Raw genomic sequence first — 2,526 nt, 5'->3', positions numbered from 1 at the left:
TACTATTTTGTAATCAACTTTGCATCACGTTGCACGGCAATTTCGATAAACTACAAAAGTTGAGTTACATTTAAATTTGTAGTCTTTATACAAAGAGGTGAATCTTTATTTCGGTTTTCAGGGAAATCGCAAATTACACCGTTTTGCATTCCACGCTATTCATGTAAAGGAGCGCGCACCATCTGCGCTGCCTGATATCTATTATAATCTTCCTTACGAGATTCAAAATTGTTCGGAGCATCTCTGCAGTGGCGGATCCAGAGGGGGGCGCAACCGGCGCACGCCCCTCTCCCTTTATTTTCGTTAAAAACAAAAGAAATAAAAATGAAAAAAAAAATGAAATGAAACCCGGAAGTAGCACCAGAAAATTAGTCACGCCCCCCCCCCCTTTACAGAATTCCTGGATCCGCCCCTGCTCTGGGTACCGTTTCATGAAAGTTGTCAGCGCCGACCAAGTTGTCAATCTCTGACAATCACCATAGTTACAGTCAGTGACCAGAGCATCTCAGCCAATCAAGACCAAGGATTTTCCTGAAATTGTCAGAGACTAACAACTTGTCAGCGCTGACTAAATTGATGAAACACCCCCCTGAACATGATTTGTCACTGTTTCACGGATGTGTTCTGGACCAAAATTGAACTGATCTTCTTTGATGATTAAGCGGGGTCATCCAGATCATCCAAGCTGCTGGCTCCAGTGTCCGACTTGTCTAACATTTCAGTAGATGCTTTGCTACTGTCATCAGCCACGGCAAACACTGCTTTGGATTTGATCCCGTCTTTACCTGATAATCTAAAGAGCTCCTTGAGCGCAGTCCGAAAGTTCACATTCCTCGCCGCGTAAATAACCGGATTCGCGCAGGAATTGACGAAGGCCAGCACCACTAACGTGCGATAGAGGGGACTGTAAAGATGAGAAAAGTCTACGATGCCCACACTTAAGGCAAGGAAACCAAATTGATCGGGGGTCCAGCAGATGATGAACGTGACGAGCACGAGGAATAGCATTTCCACCACGCGGCGACGCGCCTCGAGTAGCTTGAGATCTGGCTTCCTGCGATTTTTGGTCGTAGTCAATGCCTGCGCGCGGTTGTTCAGGCTGCGTATGGTGAGAACGTGCGCGGTTATCATGGTCACCACTGGGAGTAGGTACTCAACCAAGAAGAAGAAGACGCCGATGAACTGCTGAAATTGCGGCGTCGGAGGTTCCACAACGCATTTGTTGTCACGGATGAAAGTGACGTAGGTGCTCTGAGTGTTAATGAGTGCTGCGAAGAGCCAGATGAGGACAAGGGTCAGTTTGGTGCGCTGGTCCGTAAAGAGCCGCTTGAAGGTGAACGGAAAGCGCACTGCCAGCAGCCTTTCAACAGAGATGGTCGTGAGGGTGAATATGGAAGCGCAGATGGAAGTCCACATGAAGATATGGGAGAAGATGATGCGACAGTAGAACTGGGCACCAAGCGTACTCGGTACCCTCTCGAATTCTGGTAGCGGGAAGATGAAGATGGATGTGAAGAAGTCAGCGACGGCCAGCCCGGCGATCAGGGTATCTGTGGAAGAGCGAGAGCGTCTTGGACGTAAGAGAACCAGCATCACCAGAAGGTTTCCCACTATGCCGACCAATGAGAGTAGAAGCGTGATGACCCGCCACCACTGCCAATCCATTGGGGTCCGCACCCAATCGTTGTCGGAACCATTCATGGCTTCGTGAACGCCGCTGGTCGTAGTTTGGACCGGTGCGAAGGTGGAGAGATCGGCAGAAGACATTCCTAACAATAGAAGATTGCTGTCAGCTGATTGTATCTTGTGTGTACAGTAGTGATCAACTTTAGATGGTCCCCGATCCTTGAGATACGACTGATACAGACCTGGAAGAAACAAAACACAAAAATAAGACAAATATTAAAAATGGATACCGACATTTAAAATCTTTTATAAATGATGATATGATACATAGAAAATATGGCTTTATTATAGTTCAGTTTTGTTCAGTTCAGCCTGTTCAGCTTAAACGAAATCGGACTCAGATTTTCTATAATGTATGCACACCTTGAGATTAAAGCTGGAGTCCATTTGTTATCATCATTTAGATGAACGAGGGTAAAACACACACTCTCTGATCTGATACGTAGGAAAGTTTACAGAAGCGAGAAGTCAACTTCTTGTTTTATGCACCTGTGGTGTGTCAGACCTTGGCTACCAAAATCTAGATCTGTTTGTTTTCGGGTTAAACAGTGTCGTCATCATTTGTGGGAAGTAGTGGGTAGTAGGATTTCCTCTTAACATAAAGCGAAATGCCACTCCACGTTCACCTCGACGTGTAATACCAACTCAATGGAACGAGAAAATTTTCGTGAAAATTGACATCAGGTAAGAAAGTGAAGAGTTTGAGCGTACAAACAGCGTAAGTGCCATTTTAAACCTTTTGAAGTAAGTCCCTCTTCAGATAGAGCAAAATGATAGCATTCCAAAGAGCCCTTCCTACTGGTTACATAAGAAGGAATATTCTTGAAGTTATGTTTTCAA

General features: G+C 45.4%; 1 protein-coding gene across 1 annotated transcript; it reads right to left on the bottom strand.

The window, feature by feature from the left end:
* Window positions 1-657: 657 nt before the first annotated feature.
* LOC139725702 (galanin receptor 2a-like) lies at window positions 658-1,767 on the bottom strand. The gene has a single exon (XM_071636784.1). The coding sequence runs from the start codon at window positions 1,765-1,767 to the stop codon at window positions 658-660; it is 1,110 nt and encodes a 369-aa protein (XP_071492885.1).
* Between the last annotated feature and the right edge of the window lie 759 nt (window positions 1,768-2,526).

This window comes from Diadema antillarum, unplaced genomic scaffold, assembly GCF_040938485.1.
Source record: "Diadema antillarum isolate AM-2024a unplaced genomic scaffold, OU_Dant_1.0 seq00000054_RagTag, whole genome shotgun sequence".
NCBI lineage: Eukaryota > Metazoa > Echinodermata > Echinoidea > Diadematoida > Diadematidae > Diadema > Diadema antillarum.
This window is presented reverse-complemented; position numbering and strand designations above follow the sequence as displayed.

Excerpts from the sequence above, each read along its gene's own strand:
- LOC139725702 (XM_071636784.1), bottom strand. The coding sequence starts at position 1,767 with ATGTCTTCTGCCGATCTCTCCACCTTCGCACCGGTCCAAACTACGACC.